This window comes from Haliaeetus albicilla, chromosome 26 (assembly GCF_947461875.1).
Source record: "Haliaeetus albicilla chromosome 26, bHalAlb1.1, whole genome shotgun sequence".
Classification (NCBI taxonomy): domain Eukaryota; kingdom Metazoa; phylum Chordata; class Aves; order Accipitriformes; family Accipitridae; genus Haliaeetus; species Haliaeetus albicilla.
In genome coordinates, this window is record NC_091508.1 from 12506417 (window position 1) to 12525709 (window position 19293).

The 19293-nt window shown below is 45.2% G+C and overlaps 1 protein-coding gene across 11 annotated transcripts in view; it reads left to right on the forward strand.

Moving 5' to 3' along the window:
• The first annotated feature begins 794 nt into the window (after positions 1–794).
• CACNA1B (calcium voltage-gated channel subunit alpha1 B) overlaps positions 795–19293 on the forward strand; it is a 310731-nt gene continuing 292232 nt past the window's right edge. For 10 of the 11 annotated variants that reach the window (XM_069771700.1, XM_069771699.1, XM_069771702.1 and 7 more), the window contains exons 1-2: positions 4070–4168; positions 10696–10835. In XM_069771700.1, coding sequence (XP_069627801.1) covers positions 4076–4168; positions 10696–10835 — 233 coding nt within the window. In that variant the 5' untranslated portion in view covers positions 4070–4075. Of the gene's footprint in view, positions 1726–4062; positions 4169–10695; positions 10836–19293 lie in introns of those variants that run through there. The other variant, XM_069771710.1, reaches the window with a different exon arrangement.

The following is a 19293-nucleotide window of genomic DNA, read 5'->3' on the forward strand; positions in this document are numbered from 1 at the left end:
CCCCTGTTGACAGCCCTGACTTCTCTGGAGGGTCCCTTCTAAAAGTTAATAGTTTGTATCCCAGATTTAGCCTAAATGCAAAAGCACATCCTCACCAGCTACTGCAGTGACCGTTGATGTTAGGCGCTCCAGTCACAAGGAGGAGTTAGCTTTCTGACTTGCGGTGGAAGGGAGCAACAGAGGGTGTTGGAATAAACAGGATTAAAGGATTTCGTCCATAAATACAGGATTAAAGGTATCCAGCGCTCTGCAGGAGTCATTCAAACCAAGGAGAAACAAAGTAAGTTGTCCAGAAGGGCACAGCTCTGTTTCAAGCCGGCCTGTGCGCACACATCCCTGCACCACCTTAGCTGTGTGTGCTGCTGCGGGGGTTACATCGCCCCCCCCCGCCGCACATCTGTCCCTTCCACGGCGGTGCCCGCCGGCCCCGTGGTCCCAGGGGCTGGATCTGAATGAGCACCCCCGTTGCCCCGCGCCCCCAGTCCCCCCTCCTTGCGCCCCCATTTCACACTGCACCCCCCGCCCCCCGTTGCCCCCAGCCTTCCCCGGGGCTTCTGATGGCACAGACAGGGGGGACGGGCGCTCCGATGCCCCCGGAGCCCCCCGCCGCGGCTGGGGGCACCCGTGGGTGCAGCAGCTGGGCAATGCACATCTGGGCAGCGGCGCGCAGGCGCGGGGGCCCGTTCCCCCCGTTCCCCCCCCGCCCCCAGACGGCGGCACCCCCGGCCGGAGCTTTGCGCGCCCGCGGAGCCCCGCGCGGAGGGGGGGTGGGGGTGGTGGTGGGGCTCGATCCCTCCTTCCCCGCGGCCCCGGGGAGTGGCCGCGGCTCCGCCGTATTTATCGGGGTGGGCGGCGGCGGCCGGGCCGGGCTGGGCCGGCTTCATCCTCCCTCCTTCCATCCCTCCCTCCCTCCATCCCTCCATCCCTGCCCGCCTCCCGGTGCCGGTGACTGGAGCGGGCGGAGCCGCGGCGGCCGATTGGCTCCGGGCATCACATGCGGCGGGGCCGGGCCGGGCCGGAGCCGGAGCCGGAGCCGGGCTGGGCTGGGCACGGCGGAGCTCTCCCGCGGCGGGCACGGCAGCAGCGCAGCCCCTTCCCGGCCCGGAGCCCCCCCCGGTCAGCGCGGAAGGGGCCGCGCCCGCCCTGCCGGCCACCCCGCCCGCCCCGGCCATGAGGTCGGGCCGGAGAGACGGCACCTGTGCGGGGAGGTGAGCGGAGCCCCGGAGCCTTCCTCCTCCCCCGGGCAGCCACAGCGGCGGGGAATAGGAAGGGGTGGAGGAAGGGAGAGGGATATATATATATATACACTTTTTTTTTTTTAAATATACCTATATATTTTACCGCGATCGATTCCGATCCCGCAACTGAAGCCGCCGGAGGGAGAAGTGCTGCGCGCTGTGATGCGTCTTCCTCTCGCCTCGGCTGCCAGTTTGGATTGTAGCGCCCGGCTCCGTGCACTGAGAGAATGGCTCGGTTTGGGGATGATCTGCCAACCCGCTATGGAGGTGGAGGGCCGGCCGGGGCTGGAAGAGGGAGCAGCCGGCAAGGTGGCCCCCAAGCCGGCCAAAGGATGTATAAGCAGTCGATGGCTCAGAGGGCCAGGACTATGGCTCTCTACAACCCCATCCCTGTCAAACAGAACTGCTTCACAGTCAACAGATCCCTCTTCATCTTCAGTGAAGATAATGTTATACGGAAATACGCCAAGAGAATAACAGAATGGCCATATCCTTTCAGGGAGGGTGTGTGGGCATGGTGGGGAGGGGGAGAGGGAGACTGGGGGGAAGAGATCCCTGAGGCAGCTAGGGATGAGTGTCTGGTGCTAATGTAGATGTGCGTGTGTGATCCAGTGTGTGTAATGGGTGTGTGACATGGATCCGTGTGTCCGACATAATGTACGGCTGTGTAGCTGGGTATCATAGGAAATTGCTTCTGTGGGAATGATGGAGTGTGCTCTTGACTATGCCAGGGATGTGTGTAAAAGACATACGTGCATTTCAGTGTGTGTTTAAGCTGTGAGATATACAGTTGCACAGATTTACATTACCTACAATTTAAGGCAAATGCAAAGGGTTCTGTGAGAGTCATGCTAATGAGTCTTATTTCCATCTTAGAGCCTTTCAACTCTTCTTTCTCACTCTGAACAGAAGGAGAAACGTGGGATAAAAAATGGTGACACCTTAGCATTAAAGCTGCATTCATAGTAGGGACGTTGATAGCCAAGGTACCTTGTGAATCCCATTAATACAATCATTGCAGCTAGGTTTTTAGTACATCACCTCCTGAATCCATTAGAATCAACATGAATCTTGTCACTTTGATTAGATGCTTAGCCTAAGCTTAGGCTGTACTAAAAAAAAAAAAAAAAAAAAAAAGAAAAAGAAAAAAGAAAAGCTCTGTGGCAGAGGGAGGCAGTAAGTGGAGAGAAGGATCATCTGCTGCACTGGGAAAGGGGCAGATGCCTTCTGTCTCAGAACCAGCTCCCGGGCCAAGTGAGCTGCAGAGATCTTCCTCAGAAGGGGGCTTTGCTTCTAGTGATGTTCACAGTGGGGTTGTAAGCCATAAGAAAAGGGAAGCAGACTATTTGAGGTTACCAGGGAGTAGATATAGTGTGTGTGTGTGCGCGCGCATGTGCGTGTGTGTACAGGAGTGCATTACACTGGTGACCTCACGGGAGCTGGTTGTTTTCTTTTCATTTGATATCACACACCTATTAATCCTCAGCTAACAGCAGCAAGGCCTCCTCCCAGCCTCCTAGCAACACTTTCAATTGCCACAGAGGCCAGCTCTCCTTCAGGCTTCCCCAGTTTTCACTTCCTGAGGGGCTAGCAGGAAAAAAATACACCAGTAGAGTGAATGCACTTCCCATGCCCCTGAACACACACCCATATTGATCTTTCTGTCCCTGTTACAAAATCACAGGGATTGCTGTCCTTCCTCACCCATTTCTCCTTCCCTGCATTCAAGTCTGAATAAACGAGCTCCAAAGCTCCGGTGGCAGGCAGAGCATCGCATTTCCTGCAAGGCTAGACGCAGTCTAGCCCTCTCCGGTCTCTTGGGCGACTCGCCTGCGTCTTTCTCGTGAAGTGTGGGGAGGGGACCCACAGCTCTGCGGAGTCAGCGGGTTCAGCAGAGCCACCAGCCCTTCCCCACGCCGGAGCTGCGGGGCGAGCTGCCGGCCGGGCGGGCGGGGCAGGACGCTGTCCGCGGTGCTGAACGAGCGGAGCCGTCCGCGGTGCTGAACGAGCGGAGCCGCCCGCGGTGCTGAACGAGCGGAGCCGCCCGCGGTGCTGAACGAGCGGAGCCGCCCGCGGTGCTGAACGAGCGGAGCCGCCCGCGGTGCTGAACGGGCGGAGCTGTCCGCGGTGCTGAGCGGAGCTCTCCGCCGCCCTGGGGCCCCGCCGCCGCCCGCGGCGCGGCTCCGCCCTGGGAGTGCAGGGCTCGGCACGGCTCTGGGATAGAGACGACGGGGAAAGGCAAGGGGGTACCTAGTGTCGGGTTTGCCTTCTTTCCCGTGAGATCTCTTCCCTCGTACTTCCCGGTAGGGCGCTGGCGATTTTAGTCTCACCGGGAGTAGGCATTGCAATCTAGCAGTGGTTCATGTTTTGGATCTGCGTAGACACTCTAAATAGAACTTTTCTAGCCCATCGCTTATTTACACTATGCGCTCAAGTTAAATGACAGGGAATTTCTGAAGAACAGTTCAGCAGATGTCATTCAGCTGTATAATCTATTTTGGGGCAGTTCAGCTTATCAATCTCATTTAAAAACAATAATTATTAATTGCTTTTTGTTCCCTTTGGACCTTTTGCTTTCTTGCTCCCAAATTCCTTGAGCAGCTCAGATTCTAAGTCACTAACTCTCTCAAAGAAGAGAGCCAATTTCCTACTTTTCTTCCAAAGACACCCCAGAAAGAACTGAGGAAGTCAAAGAGACTAAACAGCTTTAAAAAAGATGAGACATCTTAGAATGCTCAACTAATGTAACCGCTTAAGTAGAAATGGGATTTGGATAAGGTTCTCCTTGTGTGGTCTAGTGTTTTCTTTAACTTCTGGTCCCCACGCCATTTGAATACATGATTTTAGCTACAATCATAGCCAATTGTATTGTGCTGGCCCTGGAACAACATTTGCCGGATGGAGACAAGACACCTATGTCAGAGAGATTGGTGAGTTGTATACACTTATTTACATTTTTTGTATTCAGTCTAATGCAAAAAGCAGTCAGCCACTCAGTGTTGTGAGTGCTTGTATCTATTTTAAAGATCCACATGTAAACAAATGGGCATTGACCTGATAATCAGAAAAAAATAAGTCAGTGACAACAAGTATAACTCTAACCTCCCAATCCCATCTTCACAAGAATGCTTCATCACTCTAGCCAGCCCTGCCCAATTGCAGGAGAAGAGATGGCCCTTACATTATGATCAGAAGAGCAGCAAACTTAGGTTGTCTATAAACCAAGACAGGAAGGGACTGCCAAATGCTCAGAATTATCTGTAGAATCAAATGAACTTCTGTGATATTTTCTCAGGAAGTGGTAGAACAGAGTAACCTTTTAGGTTCATATGTCTTTCAGCTATCTTCCTGCTACAGCATATATCAAGGACCCTACAAAGGAAACTTTGGGTTTAGATGATTACACTTCCCTTCCAAAAAAAGAAACTGACTTACAGAGGAAAATAATTTACCTGCAGGCTTTATGGTAATGAGCCCAATTACCTTATTTCAAAAGAAAATATAAGAATAGCTTTAAAATCATTCTTCCGTTTATCATCACTGTAGGAAAAATGGGTAATATTTGGTTTGATTTTTCTCCTGCTGTTAATGATCTGGAACATCTTTCATGCCTTTCATGCATTAATCCCGGTGCATGTTCAAAGGATGAATAAATATGGATCCATATGTGTTTTACATATAGACATTAAATTATGCAAACAAAGATAATATTAGGCTTGCTGCCAAAAGCTAGAGCCTCTGAATGCTGGTTGTTACAGTTTCAAAGGTGGTCCATACCAGTGGGCAACTCTCAGTCTTATTCTTCAGAAACAGGAAAAAGTGTGTAAGTGACAGATCTAGAAAGAGTTTCAGGGTCAGCTAGCTGATATTGCCTGTTTGGAAATGGATCCACCTACATTGTGTTCGCTTAGTGCCTTTCCGTTTGAATTATTTCTACTTAGGAAGAGGTGAGGGAAAAATTTAAGAACATGCATGTATGTTGATCTTTCTGTCATTAAACATGTCTTTGTATGTTTTGGGATTGGCTAGCAAGGCAAGCCTGGGTTTGTGAGCATAGCACAGGTTTAGACCCAGGGTAATGATCCAGCTGAGGAATTACCTTCCGTAGTTAAGAACATATGGACTAGTGAAGGGGAAAAGTAGTTTTGTGGATGTTCTGGCTTGGTAGGTATGGTTAGCACACAGTTTCCATGTTCTTCTATATCCCTAGATTTGTAAGGGGATCCTAGAGGCTTTTTATTGGTCCTTTTCCCCATTGTATTAATTTCATTTTACAGGACCCAGTACCGCACACACAACTTCAGTTCCTGCCCAAATCATTCCCAAGGGGGGCACTGGCATTACCACTGAATATTGTAAGATAATGGTATGAGTTAAGTGCACAGTCTCCACCTTGTTGGCTCTGCCTTGGTGATGAAGGAAGAATTAACCCCTGATTTTTGTCCCAAACACCATTGTGCAGCATTGTCTTTGATCCAGACATTCGGAAGTAATTTTAACTGCAGCACATTTGTAATACTGAAATATAAAGGGGTTTATCATAGAATAACACTAAGAATATTTACAAGCCATGAAATATTTTCTATTTCCAACATATGCTGGAAAGATTAAGCATTGTGAATAAGAAAAACTGTCTTCTGGTTTTCCAAGTGAAACCTCTTTAGAATGGTCCTGCCACTTCCACAAACTGTAAGTTGTTCCATTGAAAATGTTACAAATCTGTGCTAAACCACAGCAGGCAAACATTCCCATACATTTACAGGCTTGTTGAGCCAAATTATAAGTCCGTGCAGAACAACAGGTGCTTTATTGCTGTGTTTGGCAGGAATGGAATTTCCCTTTTTTGGTTAATGATTTATGGATATACCTTTCCTTCTCCTGAGTTTATTAAAGTCTCCAAATTGGAGTGAGGGCTCATCACTGAAGAGTGAATCAGATCTTAAGGGTATGAGATACACATCACAAGCCTTTTATGACCAGGAACTGTAGGCAGACCTGTTGAAGGAAAACCAAAGCTGCCCGGATACTTTGTGCCACAGATACAAAGACAAAAATGTTAAGATTGTCTGTTCGTTAAAGCTGAGAAAAAGAGGGAGGAGTCCATACAAGTATTTTCATGATTTTTCTCTTCTAATCAAAATTTTCTTCTATGTGTCTCCCCAGAGACCCAAGATATGATCCTGCAGTGCAATCTCACTTGGCTGTTTTCTGTGCTCGTGTTACTTGTCAAGCAGGGTTAATTAAGCACATGGGAAGAGCAAGTGATGTGTCAGTATATGCAATGTTTCAAGAATTGGAATGGCTGAGTTATGAATAATCTTTCTCTGCCAATTTTCTGCATGTAGTTTGTAGCACAGAAAAACATTACTTGACTCTAGGATAGAAATTCTGATCAAAACCAGGGCTCTGAAAAAACACCAGTTTGGTGGTCAAAGCATTTAGTGGTGAACCGGAGCATTGGCTTCAAGTCCTTGCTCTTTAGACAAGAGAAATAAGCTCCTTCTTCCACTAGCAGCAGAATGACCTACACCCTAGGTTCTTGCCTGCTCTGAGCTGGGAGTCTCTCATGCTTTGGCTGCTGGAAGTGTTTATTTCACATCAGTAATTATCCACTGGAACAGAGATGCTAAAAACTTGCTACTGTCCATCTCAGCTGAGTACCTTAGCCAATAGGTTGTAGAGTCCGTCTCTCTCTGTCCCAATAAATATTGCATTGTTTGTACACACTGGAGTGATGCCAACTGAAAAGATGCTGGGGGAGTTGTACTGAGTGGCCCAGAGCCTGGTGTTGAGAGCTCCAAATGTAGGAATGTGAACTTCACATCTGAGCCCTGAATGGCCTTGCAGGTAGATGCCCTGCTTGTGATGTTCTTGGCTGTCCAGACTGAGGCACACTTGTTCTCTCCCTGTCTCCTTCCTAATTTCTCAGTTCTTCATGAGAAGCTTCAGTAGACCATAGGTTTGTCCCAGCCTGACCGTGACAATATCAGAACTTGCAGGACAGGAAATCTATTTTCTGCCCTGTTCTGGGGCACACCCTGTTTGAGGACACCAGTGGGTCTGTAGGATGTTCGTCTGCATGTCACTGTAGGGCTCTGAGTGTGTGGCTCCCCTGCATGTTTTTGATGTGAGGGCAGAATATAACTTTCCTCAGCTATTCAGCATGACAGCTCTTGCACTTTACTAATGGATTTAATTCTTTATCCTATCCACAGGCACTTCGTGCAGTCATATGCGAGCTGTTCATATTAACCTTTGCATGAACAAAGCCTTACACACCCAAACCTATTAAGGCTGTCACATCCAAAGGCCAAGGAAAGCCACTAGGACATGGACTAGGAATAGTAATGACTTTCCAGACACAGAAGTTGTTTCTGATCTGAAACATATTGATTAAATGCGTGTTTGGCCCAGTCTCAAGCTTTGCTGTGTCCACAGCAAACAACCTCCTGGCACAGCTCTGGCTGCTGCCCAAATTCTCCACCCTCCTTCCAAGCACACACACTGATACTCGTTATCACCTGCTTTCCCACTCTTGAACCCAAGCAGCAACACAGCCTTCTGTCTGAAGGGGGCTGCAGGATGCCCCAGCAGCAGGATTTCTGAGTCAACAGCAGTGCCATTTCAACACTGCACAGGGCATGTCACTCATGTCCTTGCCCTCCAGCTCCTTCCATTACACACAGTCATGTGAATCCTTTTTTTCAGCAGCAGGTCCCACTACCTAATGGGGCATAAATTTTATTTTTCATCCCGTTGTTACTGCCCTGATTCTTAGGCTAAATCAGTGTAAATTTAGACAGGCTTTAGAAAAGACCCTCTTTCTATCCCCTGTTATTTCCCCAGCTACTCCCTGCCAACCCTACAGATCACAGTTTTTCTTTGTAATAAATACCCAAGCCCATCTGTGAGTCTTCCTGCTTCCCTAGAAGCTGACAAGAACTTCTTTGACCCAATTCCTAAGAGCTCTGTGTAGTCCTAGCTTTGGGAAGAGCATATTCTATCAAGCCCTTGAGTACCTGATGTCTGGGTCTTTAAAGCTGGGAGCTGTACCTTAATCACAAGGCACCTGACCTAGATTGAGCAAACAGCTGGTAGCAGAGTAGTTATAAGGCTTCCAGGAAGTGAGGGAATAATGAGGGGGAGTGTATATGGGTAAAGGTGTATTCTTTGTGTGTGTTAGAAGAGCTATTTTTAGAGGCATGCTAGTAGTTGTGGGATGAAAATATAGGATGGGCTAGAAGGTCTTTGCTTGCAAAGATTTTGTATACTTGTTGAACTAGAAGGTGTTGTGGGGTTGAAGAGCAGGCAGATGAAGCTGTTAGGGTGCTCCTGTGTGCATAAGGGAAAGCAGGGGAGCAGTAAGGTAACTTCTCCTGAAATCACATGTGATGATTTCTGGCCCTGTCTTCCTTCTTCCCTATTTTCTGTACTGGGTTGGAGTCCTGGGATGCCTCTAGCTCTTGCTGTGGAGAAACTGCTGGAAGGAGAATCTTACTGTAGGATTTCTGTTGAAGGTCATAAAAGGTCTGATGGCCTTGCCTTGTTCCTGCTTCTCTGTGGGTAAATAGCACTGAGATGGGCAGCTGGAGCTTCTCAGTCTGTTGGTGATAGCTTCTGTATCCTTTGAGCAGTGTCAGTGAGGCTCTGTGAAGGGCCAGAAGGCTTGGAGGTGCTGCTGTTTGTGGAAACAGCATTTTCAAGGAGAAGCTAGTTTTGGGTTTGCTTTTTTTCTCCTCCATTTCAGCCAAGGGCCTACAGTGTGAGCTCAACGGTCACCTGCTCTGTTTTGCTGTCTGGCCAGTTAGCGTGTGTGTGTGTGTGATCTGCTTGTGACTGGTCATCTTGCCTGGCTGTAGAGGAATGGGAGATGGAGTTGCTGGGGCTGTGAGGTTAGGAAAGGTAGAGGGGAGTAGACATGACATAGGGTGAAGGATGAAGTATACGGAGGAGCTTGGATCACTGAGCTGTGTAGGGATGCGGGGTGTTCCTTTGTAGGAAACAAAACTTTAATTCAGCCACTGATGAAAAAGCCTGTCCAGAAGTAGTAGTTTCCAGTAGCTTGGAAGCATCTTCAGTGATTGGTGCTTTGTGACTGACTTGCTGAGTTGGGTATACAGTGATGTGCTAAGCATGTAAGCCTCTTTGGGAGGGGTATGCTGTTATACTGGTCTTCTAGGTGGGAAAAACCTGTCTTTCCGTAACAAGTACTATGCCTAAAGCATGGGTCTGTGTGCCAGTACTGGGTCAGAGTTGAGCAAGAGTTGCCATGCCTGTAAAATTCTTGTATCAAAACTGCTGCTTCTTGTTCTGTGGCCACAAGACTTGACATTCATGTTCTTTCTGTATAAGAGAACTAAAATCACCTTTTGTCACTAGTAGAATTGCAAAATGTAAACAACTGTGCATCGAACAGCAGCTCATCTCTTTGGCTCTGATGGTCAGAAATGCTAAAGCCACTGGAACAAACATTTCTAATCTCTTAATTTGCGAGTTTATTTCCCTTTTGGGTGGGGCTGCTTTGCCTCCATTGACTTCAGCTGAAATCAGGGTTCTAAGGCACATTTGAAAATTGGTTACAGGTGCCAAAGCTAATTAACATGTTCTTGAAATTGATGCCCGTTACTTGCCCACATCTTTCTTCCAAATGCGAATGCTTCCATTTGGCATTGAATTTGTGTTGAAACTCTTATCAATAAAGTATAATACTGAGGGATCTGGTGCCATAGATGAAAAAAGGTTTAGTAAAACTGTGGAGACTAAGCTTGATTTTTCTCTCTTCTGAGCTAGGACAGGAAGCTGTGATCCCATGGTATGCTTTAGTCTGCACCCTGGGCCTGAGGCACAAACCTTACTGCTTCTGCTGTTAATGGAAGGGAGTGGGGATTTCTCCCTGAATCCGATACACAGTGAAAGAAAAACAAATGAGTCTGCAGCTGTGGAAATTGAGAAGATGGAGGAGAAAGTATGAAGGAAGAACTGATGGAATAAATGATAAATAAATAATTTCCTGCCAGTGTCTGCAAGCTTGCTGTGCTGACTGTTACTCCCCAAGATATCATCTTGTTTCAGTTTCCTGGATGAATTGTAAAGCACGTGTTTTCTTCCATGTCAATAATTACAGAAATATGTGATCTCAAGTTTAAATATACCCTTAGAGCAAAACTTCAGTATTTAAGATTCCCTCCAGAATATTGAGTAAAGGTAGAAAGCATGGGGTGAAATGATCAGAATAAAGGTAAACAGAATTTCCAATGTGAAAAAAATTTGCCTTCAGAGAAATAATAATGAAATTCTTCTCTATGCTTAGTTCCAGTAAACTTAAACCTTTTGGTTTCAACTCTGCTCAGAGAGCTGAAAAAGGCATGAAGTTGGTGCCTGTAGTTTGTATGACTCTTACTATCAGTGCATAAGCATAGGTATCTCCCTGACACCTTTGATTTTTATTCTTTTTCAGGATGACACTGAGCCGTACTTTATTGGAATATTTTGTTTTGAAGCTGGTATAAAAATCATCGCTCTAGGGTTTGTTTTTCATAAAGGCTCTTACCTCCGCAACGGTTGGAACGTGATGGATTTTGTCGTGGTCCTCACAGGGTAAGTGACGTCCTCTGACCCTAAGTTTAAGGGGAACTCCTGCTTTGATTTGTGTTGTTTTTTAACTGTGGATTGGGGTGGGAGTGATTTTTAGTGAAATAGTACTAAAACCCTGCATTTCTGACCTTACTGTCTTTAAATAATGGCTGTTGTGCTGAATGAGTCACTTCCAAAGCACTGTTTGAACCAACTAAAAAGAGGTTTTGAGGGTATTTATTTGTATATATGCTGGCATGTGTCTTATCCAGATGTTTACTGACATTTCTCAGACTCTGCAGGTTCTAATTGCCACTAGGTACTTAAACCTGATTTAAATCTATCTATCTTCTGACATTACAGGATAACTTTAAAAGTCAACATGGAGTGAGCTAACAAATTAAATGCACCCCATTTTTAAGCTCTTGCAACTCAGAAACCAATGAAGTTTCTGTAGGAATGAATTTGGTCTGCTATAAAATAACTTCCCTAAAAAATAATTCAAAGAGGGTGCATGTCTTACAGAGGACAGAGCTGAAAATGTTACCTGTGCATTTTGTACCCTGGTTTGAAATGATATCACTAATTTCTTTCTTGGAAACGCTTACAATGTTTTTATGTTACACGTTGCAACAGTTTCTATATCTATTTATATAAATGTAGTGTAATGCTAGTGAATAATGAAAATACAAACATTAAGTAACACTTACAGCCTACAAATGGTGCTTTAAAGCTCCAAAGGAAATGTTCCAAAGGTCTGCTTGAGGTCCTGATCTTGCAGCTTTCATCTTGGAAGTATTTCAGTTAGTTTTTCCCTCTGAAAACTGCAGTCTGGCTCTTGTTATTAATATGCACTCATTTCACACACCTTCTCTGCTACTGTGTGTGATGAACATATATATTCTTTGGTCTGATTAGTGGCATAGAGTAGGATGCTGTTAGGAAAATGCTTGCATACATATACAGATGTATTCATTAGATACATTATCACTGTAATTCTATTTGCATTCAGTGCACCATGTGATATAGCAATTGAGAGGCCAAAGGGAATTCTTTATGTATTGAGAGGAAGAAAATAAATATGCAGGGCTTGATTCTTCTGCTGCTGGGGCTGTGTATTTAATCAATAGAAACTTCAGTGGAGCCACAAGGAGAATCAGATTTACATACTTGGAAGCATAGGGGGTACCAGGCTGAAAAGAGAATTAGCACAGATGCTACAATTATTCACACCGATGTTATGTTCTGATTCCTAGTTAGCACTATGCCCTTTTGTGTGTTTGTAAAAAAATAAATAAATAAAAAAATCAAGGCCCTGATTCTGGAAAGGACTTTGGCAAGTGCTTTAATTTATCCTTCAGCAAAGTATTCAAGTACATGTTCGAATTCAGCTGACTTCAGTGGTTCTGTACTTAAAGTTAAGGCTATACATAAAAGCTTTTCTGAATTACAGCCATATTGTTATTTGTTTAGGCGTGTTTTAGATTTGGGTTTTTTTTTTCATAAACACAGGCCGAGAATCAAAATAGTTTTGTTTTTGTTTTTTTTTTTTTTAAACTGGCTAGCTGTGACTGAGACATTCAAAGTTTTGCAACAGTAGCTGAAACATTGTGTGTGTGTGCCATGCTTGTGGAATCGCAACTGAATGCACGATGCTATAGGTGTGACACCAACATCTTACTGGTGCTGGTTTTATTGTGAGTGCTATTTGCAGTGCTGTTTGATCTCTGAGCATAATTGCGGAATATCGCCTTGATTAGACAGCTGTAATAAGGAATCCTGTTGCCATCTGCAAACATGCGTATTCTTTTGAAGTACCATCCTGTTAACATCAAAGCTGCTGGTTTCCAATGGTGATACTAGCTGGGTTGTATTGAAATTGTCTTGTACATGGACTTCCCACCAGGCAGGCAATGCAGGGAAGGCAAAGTGTAAACTGATTGACATTAAGTCCAAGAGTCATCTCCACTGAGGAAATCCACAGACCTCTAATCCTGTAATTCAAGGGCTGCATTTAGCAAGGCGCCTGTGCTCATGCCAAATTTTTGGTGTCTAGGGGGGCCCTACTGAAAATAACAGGGTTACTCATGTGCTTGGTTAGATAAATGCTTTCCTGAACGTGGGGCTGTATTTCCAAACCCAGTTCATGAGGTGGAGGGACCTACAGTAGAGAAATACTGCTGGAAGATCTGCAGCTTCACACAGGGGATTGAATTAGTGTTTTCTCTGTAGCCTGTTGTGTTTTGCTCTGAATTTCCTAGATTCTTATTATGTTCTTAGCTCACTCCTGTGTTGCCATGGGTCTGTGCTAGAAAGCAGGAGCTCCTCTTCCTTGGGCTTCCTTCACTGTCCAGAAAACCTTTCACCTGCCCGTTGCCTACCCTGGCTCGGCTAGCAAGGGGAAGTCTGAGCAAGGCCATTTCTTGGAGGTGGACATCATCCTGGCATTTTTGTATCGAGACTTTAAAGGCAGGTTGCTGAGGAAGAACATTTACTACTGACAAATCTGGCTGTTTCTCCAGGGAGGGGCTGTGAGGTGGTGACACAAGTGGGACCTTAATTTTCATTTCTGTGGAAGGTATTCTCCGATCTGTGTGTTTCAAAAAATAATCAAGCAGGTTCTGTAACTTATTAGAGAATAATAGAAAAGGACAGCGCTAAACTCGTATTTAATGTGTTCTTATAAATATAGATAAGTAGGACATCAGGTTTTGAAATATCATTTTACTACTCTATCAAAAGCTTTCTTTTGCCATATGTGCAAGATTTCTACTTGAAAATGTTAATTCATGTTTCCCAGGCAGTGATCAGCATTCAGTTCCTAAGCTCAGTTTCACATTGATCTTCAATATCATAGAGGGATTTTGATTTCTCTGTTTTTTCTGTGTAAGCACGAATGGTCAAGAAAATGCATTTCATGATACCACATGCAGAGTTGTGTACTTGCTAATCCTGTTGAGTGCACATTTTTATTAAGGTAAATGGTGAATGTCAGAAAATCTGATCTCACTTTCAGCTTTTAGCTAAAACCCATAAAAGCAAAGAGCAGCTTTGCTCTTGTTAGCTGTTTCCGTAGGAAGAAGGCCAGCCAGTGTCTGGGTGTGTTTTGGAGGAGGCTGTGGGGGAAGGCTCTGCATTTATTGAACTTACCCTTATGTAAATATTACAGTGATCATGCAGTAACCCTTTCCACCTGTTTTTTCCAAATCCACTTTTTGCTACTTAATGCCTGCACACTGCCATTACTGATAAATACATATTTGTTTTATTTGCATGTGATGATGGACATTTTGTCAAAATCAGACAGTAGAACTTGTTAATCAGAAAATAAATTAGGGCTGTGTTATATACAGCCAGGATCAATATCCTATTGAGCTAAACTGGAGTCTAACAGATAGTGGCCCAAAATGGCTTGGTTTGTTCCAGAAAACACTCCCTCAGTTTCTTTCCACAGCAATGCTGTGATGCCTTTTTCTCATTTACTTTCAAGGAAGCATGCTGGTTTGCTGTTAATAAAGGCCTGGAAAAATAATAGATTGCTGCTCCTTGAAGGGTTTTGTTTCCTTTGTAATTTTTTAAGTTATTTCTTGTAAACTCCTCCAGTTGTAGATGAGTATCGAGGAAAGCTGCCCTGCTGTGATGTGCCTGTTGCCACTGTGGAGAGAGACACTTATATTTTATAGCTCCTGCTCATTTTATTTTCACATTTTTGTGGGATTGCATTCGTTCCAGTGATGACATCACCCATTAGCAGCTCTAAATCACACAAAACCGCAATTTCTCAACTAGCCTGGGACTATATGATCTTAATGCACTTTTCCCAAGGTAGGAGTGAAGGGACTTTTTACTTTATTGCTGCAACCTGTCTTGGGGTGGAAACCGCAGAAATCCACAGTTGTCTTGGGAACAAAGTCCTCCCTACGTACAAGCCCCTCAGATGGCAGTGGATGAAGCTATGAGCCTGGATTCAGGGCCTTGAGGGTTCAGACCTGTTCCCGTCGGAGCTCATGGGAAGATTTCTCCCGGTGTCCCGGACTTTGAATACAATAGCCTGAAGAACTGCTGTGCTGGGTTAAACTACAGACAACCTCTCTAGCTGGAGCTGGTGTAATGGGAAGGCTGCTGAGGGGAAGAATGGAGAACAAAGTATGGATAAAATGATCCTTATCTTCTTGATTCCAAAAATTCAGATGTCTAGGGATTTTTGAGAAAAAATATGGGTCTGATGGCTTTTAAACTGTGGTCCAAGAGGACTGTCCTCCTTGGTTGTGTTTTGGAACATGTTTATACTTTTGGCTTCATCGTATCCTGGGTAATGGGTCTCATGGTTTAATTGTATACCACAAGAAAAGGTGCTGATTATCCCTTTTTTTCATCACTAGCTACCTGAGATTTCCTTTGGTGTCTTCTAGATTTTGTATAGTAATATCTGGAGAATAATCATTCCTTTTTCTGCATGCTTATAGTTTTATGAATCTCCAGCATTGCCCCAGTCAGAGATTTATGTTGCCCAGCCTCCCCTGACTTGAGAGCTTTTCTGTGTACCACTGACCTATGCTGTTGCTCTGGTCCTTTCCTAGTTCTAGCATATCTTCTTGGAGGCAGTGACCACAAGCTAGTATAAATAAATGGAACACTTGAAAGGATCATGCTCCGTCCTTTATGGGCAGAGTTAATTTTTTTGGCTTTCAATCAGCCTGGATTAAACACTCTTGAAGAGTCCTGGTAGCTTCTTGAGCCAGTTGGATCGGCTGCCTGGATCTCTGGGTGGGACTGGCAGAGACAGAGTGTGCCAGGCCTCAAGCTGCCAAATGATGTGCACAAAGTCTCTGTGCTGTTACTGATGTCTCAGGCTGTCGGGAACAAATTACAAAAGCTAGAATTATCTTAATTGTCTGGATGACTGAGAAATGTGCTCCTAGCTCCTGGTGATGCTAATAATTTGGAAGGTAACTCATTTAGTAGCATAATAAAGACCTGTTCATCCTTGATGTTAGCTTTGCTAGTTACCAGGATCATCTTAGTATGTGGGCAGTCTGAGATGCTATTCCTGGTGCAGTGTATGAGGAGCAGCAGCAGCCTTGGTTGCAGTGATGGCTGTCAAAGGGGGAGGCATAGGAGCCATCCAGCCTGGTCTGTGCAGCAGGCTATGAACCTCCGATCTTTCAATTTGAGGTGGATGTACCTCCTAGACAGGGTATGGGGTGAGATGTGACCACAAAAGTATTTGAGAAGTGGATGGCTGGTTAAGGGCATGTTCCCGTGCATTCAAAAGCCCTTAGACTAGGATGTCTGAATTATGGAGCCTTATGTGACTGGCTCTTGTGTACTTCCCCAAACACCTCAATCTTGCCACCTGCAAATAACCATAGAACATAATAATTTGCAAAGCAAAATTAAAATGAAATAAAAACCCTTGGATGCCTCGCCAGCATCACTTTAGACAGTATGCTCAGTACTTTGTTTATAAGCTTTAGATCTAGACACCTAAGGAATAAAGGGGCTAGGAGGAGGGAAATGCAGATTTCTCTCTGCTTTTCCAACATGGAACTTTTGGCACTTCTGTGCTAGAAAGCAAAGCTGAGCAGCAACAGGAGTTGGGAAAATGGATACTTTAACAGGGACAAGCTTCCTCTTGGTTAGTTGTCACAAGGAGAACGAGTAAGCATCTTTGCATGGTTATAGAGTATGGGTGGTGATGGACTAAGGCTGACTGCTATGAGCATTGTGCATGAGTCATGCTAAGAGCAAAGCCTCTATAGATTTTAATGGAGCTGATCTTTGTTTTCAATTTCTTTTATGCTCCAGTGATGGATGGATACTTGCTGGCTCCGAAGAGCTAAGGGTACCTTCTGAAATTAAATCAGATAAAAAAATTGACAAGGCAAAGGGAATTTACCTGTATTCCTGAATGCAAGGTGTTAACTGGTGATCTGGCTGGTGTATGGGGGCAGTAATGGAGGAAGGCAAGTAACCAAATTTTTTTTTTTTTTTGAGGCAGAGAAAATAAGTGGTGAGTAACTGGAAGGAAAGAGGGCATGTGAGGTCTCAGTTTGAACAGTCAAAAATAGTTTGAAGTTCTTCTCTTTTCTGTCCCTTGGCCATCTGGGCTCTTGGGGAGCTGAAGAAGCACTTTCCTTCAAAGGAGAAGATGCTGGACAGGGAGGAAGGATTTGTGGGCTCTAAACTCACCATGGCAAATGTCCCTGTTTCCTTTTATGCACTATTACAGCCAGTTTTGCCCAGTGGGGCAGCAGGTTCCTTGGGATTGGAGCTTGCTTTCCATCTGGGCTTGTTTCACCTAGCAAAGGGAGTCCCAGGCCATGCTGAGCCTGTTGGAGTGTTAATTAGGGCTTATGCCTTTTTTTGTTACTTATAGTGGCTTTTGTGCATTGATTTTGGTGGGGTGGGTAGAGGCAGGTTGAGTTAAGCAGGTGGGTGTGTAATTGTGTGGCTGGCTGCTAAATTAGAAGGAGACTTTCCTGAGCAGAGGAGGACTCAGGGCTGTGCCTAGAGGAAGACTACAGATGGTCACAGCCCCTCAGAGGACCTGCAGGTGAGGACGGCCCTTCCCCGGCAGAAGTTATCCTTGAAGCATAGCTCTGGTCTGGTTGCAGCAAACTGAATGTTTCAGGTCAGATTACTTCTCAAGGGCAAATAGATAATGAGATTGACGTGCTTCTCTCTTACTTTATTAGAAGTGACTGCAAGGTATTGAATATCTGGTATGTGAACTGAAAAATGATGGTACCACACAACAAGAAGCCAGAAAGTTGAGGCACAGACAAATACCTTTTCTCCAAAGAGAGAGGAAATAAAAGCATTTCTTCTGATTCCCATCTTGTGCTGCTTTCCATGTTTTGTGCCTGTTTATGCTTCTCCGAAGCTTTTTGTTCACAAAGAGGGGAGTGTTAGACACCATCTGAGGGTTCTTGCATCTCTCTGCCTTGTGGGCCCTGAAGTTGGGCAGCTGTAAAGTAAAAGTGGCCATCCTAAGTGAAAGGGAGGTAAGCTTTCTCATCACGGCCAGAGCTTTATGAAAGCCAAGCAGGATCATTAGTCCAGAGTCCAGACAGCATTTTTAGCTTTTTATGGCTCCCAAAGGGAGCTGGTGGCAGGGAAGTATTGTCTCTTGTGAGGGCACCAGCTGTACCATGCAAAGGCAATTGTGGAGACTGCAGGTGGGAAGAGGACTCTGGACCTTGTGATCTGCTCCTAATGTCTGATCCTGCCCTAGCAATCACGTAGTGTGGGCATCTGCTTGACTGCTTGTTTTCCTCTATAGGTGGAAAACATTGTATACCTAGCTGCTATTATAGCTGGGTATGAATACTAGGAATTCAAAACCAAAACAACAAACAAAACTGCAACTATGAAGTGCTTTGATGTTCATTTTCTTAATGCTTCCCAGTTTAAAAAACAAAAAAAACAAACTCCAAACCCAAAACACCCAAGTCCTCTGTGTGGTGTTAAGCGCTGCCTCATGATTAGATGAGGAGGAGTGTGCAGGATTTCTCAGGCTCCTGTTCCTCAAATATTGCTTCTGCTGCTGTGTCCCAGTTCCCAAGCGGCCAGCTTTTGATAGCAAAGTGCCTGCTCATCTGAGATAATAAGAACCTGGCTGTGATTGTTGAAAAGAACGAGGATTTAGAAAATCAGCATAGTTTTAATTGTAATCTAATCCTGAGTGCCAGGAGCAGCAGCATCGCATTTGCCTGTGCATCCTTGGATTCACAACTTGCCCCAAAGGTTTTGGGTGCTCTGGGACCATTGCCTTCCTCAGGGCTTGCTGAAAACATCAGGGAAACTTAGTGGAGGTGGAAAACTGATCTTCCATTTTGTTCTTTGCTGAACTACTAACAAGGTGTGTGTGACGTTCTGGCCAGGGCAAGGCTTCAATGCTGGAACCAGGAGGATGAGCAGCTCCAGGTCTCTGTATAGGTAACCCAAACTCTAGGGTCAGCACCTGGTGTTTGGGTACCTGGAGATGCTTTTTGACACCAAGGTTAGGCTCTTTGCTTAACTTCAACTATCTTGGATCTTCTCTGTGCTGAAGGATCTGACTGAATTGGGATGGAGGGAAGGGATCCTCTGTGACTGAGTTCAGTAATACCAGTGGCTGCAGGGTGAATGGGGCAGAGTGTACGTTGCATGAACTCCTGGCTGCATGGTATGGTCACTTTTGTGCCATGGGGAAGCCTGGCAGCTTAGGCTGAGAAAGAAGTTGTGCTTGCTATGTGTGGCACATGTCAAACATGTAGCGAGAGCTAGAGGATTTGGAAAGTTGCCTGATCCTCACAAAGGAGCATGACCACCTAAAAAGTGCTCTTCCAATACATATGAGAAATCTTTCCTTCCTGGCATGGTCAGCATTAGCTAAATCAATGGCTGACAATAAATACAAGGCCTTGTGTTTCCCCTCTCCTCCATTTTCCTGTATGCTGGTGGCCAGGAAAATCACCTTTCATTGTTTTTTGATTAA